Here is a 1,806-nt window from a genome sequence, read left to right as displayed (position 1 = left end):
ATTACATATTATTATTATATATAATTATTCTGTTCTTATAATTATAATTCGTCATTCTGCATTACATTTTGATTATGCGTTACATCGTCGTTAGAATTATTGATTTTTTAATTATTTATCCGTAATAAAATAATTCATTGAAATGTTACCGTTTCGAAATTGTTAAGATTAAAAAGTTGTCGATTCGAAACTTGAGCTAAAATTTCAATATTTTTTTAGAGTAACAAAAAATGTACATAATGGGAATGTAATGAGAGCTTGATACATTTTTTCAATATTTTTCTGTATACATATGTGTGATATACAAATCTTATATTTTAAAGATTTTTTTCAAATCATCTTTTTAAAGATCGAATCATCATTTTTTCAATCTTATTTTTTTTTTATTTTCAACTCGAAAATTAATCGAAATTGTAATAAATAATCCAATTTGTAATAAAAAATTTATCAACAGAAATTTTGAAAATGTTTAATATATTTTCGAAAAATTATTTTGAAGTTGGTACTAATAATTTTTAAATTATATTTTACTATTGTTGTATTCAATTTTTATTTATAATTAATTTATCAAAAAAATATACTTTAAAGTTATTAGAGCCAATGCCTCCATTGCAGCCTCTAAAGCTTTCATTTCTGCTTCGATTATTTCTGGTGTTCTTTCAGAATCTGGTGCCGGAGGCGGCGCTTTATATGGCTTGTAAAATGGTACAGATTTCAATTCTTTAGGAATTTGCACTGCAAACAAAATAATGTTAACATTTAATGATAACATTAACAACACATTTATGTGACAAATTACTATATCAAAATAATTATTGCTTACATGTGGTAAGCATAATATCTCTTCTCATATCTTTTGGTTGCGGTGGCTGATAAACTAAATCGATGTGTAAAACGCCACCAAGTATTTTGTATTTTCGTAAATTTATCTCTGTCTTTTCGCAGCGTGTGAATAGCAATTTTCTAATTTCCTTTCGAGATTCTTCTAAAAACAAGAAAAATAAACATTTACTAGAATAACTTCATTATTACATTAATTTTAAGATGGAATAGGATTCAATAAAATTAAATAAATTAATATAAAAAAGAATTAATTCCTGTAAAGTTGAACATCTAGAGATTTCAATTTTTTTAATTAGAAAAGGCATTTAAATAAAATTTTTAGCTTTTTTTCTTTTATCTTTTTTTTATCTTGTTTTTATTACATTTATATTAACAATATATTACTATGGTATACTAAATACAGTGTAGAAAGTTTTTAAATATATTTAAATATTATCTTTTTAACATATGCTGAAATATAATAATATAAATTATTTTTAATAAAGGATTCAAAATTTTAATGAATGTATATCGGATAGGTACCTTCTCTCTGTAGAATAATTTCATCTGGTGTTGGCAGATAAGGTAATTGTTCCGATTCTTGTTCTTGCTCTGAACGTTTTGCTCCTTGCATTCGTTCCAGCTTTTTTTCTTTCCTTTCAGGCTTTGTAGGTACCAGAACTGGCAGGTTCTCCATTTTCTCAAGTATAGCTTTTTTTTCTTCTAATCGAAGGCGACGGCCTTCAACCTGCTCTTCACGTATCTTCAATTTCGAAGTATACTCATTTTGACAATAGGTTAAAAAATCTGAAGCATATATAAAAACAAAAAATTTAATAAACTCGTATTCCTTCACAAAAATAAAAATATTTATAATATAATTCTTTACGAGTTTTACTGCACATATAAAACTTTCATACGATACTTTTCAATTTTCATATATAGAAAGAGAAACATTTACCATACATACATAAATATATATAT

The 1,806-nt window shown here is 24.6% G+C and overlaps 1 protein-coding gene across 1 annotated transcript in view; it reads right to left on the bottom strand.

The window, feature by feature from the left end:
• The window catches only part of LOC108695156 (axonemal 84 kDa protein-like), a 7,657-nt gene that overhangs the window by 2,498 nt on the left and 3,353 nt on the right, over nt 1–1,806 (bottom strand). The window contains exons 7-9 of the mRNA XM_018204918.1: nt 1,366–1,629; nt 824–985; nt 582–735 (exon numbers count right to left, since the gene is read on the bottom strand). Coding sequence (XP_018060407.1) covers nt 582–735; nt 824–985; nt 1,366–1,629 — 580 coding nt within the window. The remainder of the gene's footprint in view (nt 1–581; nt 736–823; nt 986–1,365; nt 1,630–1,806) is intronic.

Source organism: Atta colombica, unplaced genomic scaffold (genome assembly GCF_001594045.1).
Source record: "Atta colombica isolate Treedump-2 unplaced genomic scaffold, Acol1.0 scaffold126, whole genome shotgun sequence".
Classification (NCBI taxonomy): domain Eukaryota; kingdom Metazoa; phylum Arthropoda; class Insecta; order Hymenoptera; family Formicidae; genus Atta; species Atta colombica.
The sequence above is the reverse complement of the archived record's forward strand: the minus strand, read 5'-3'. Positions and strand labels throughout refer to the sequence as shown.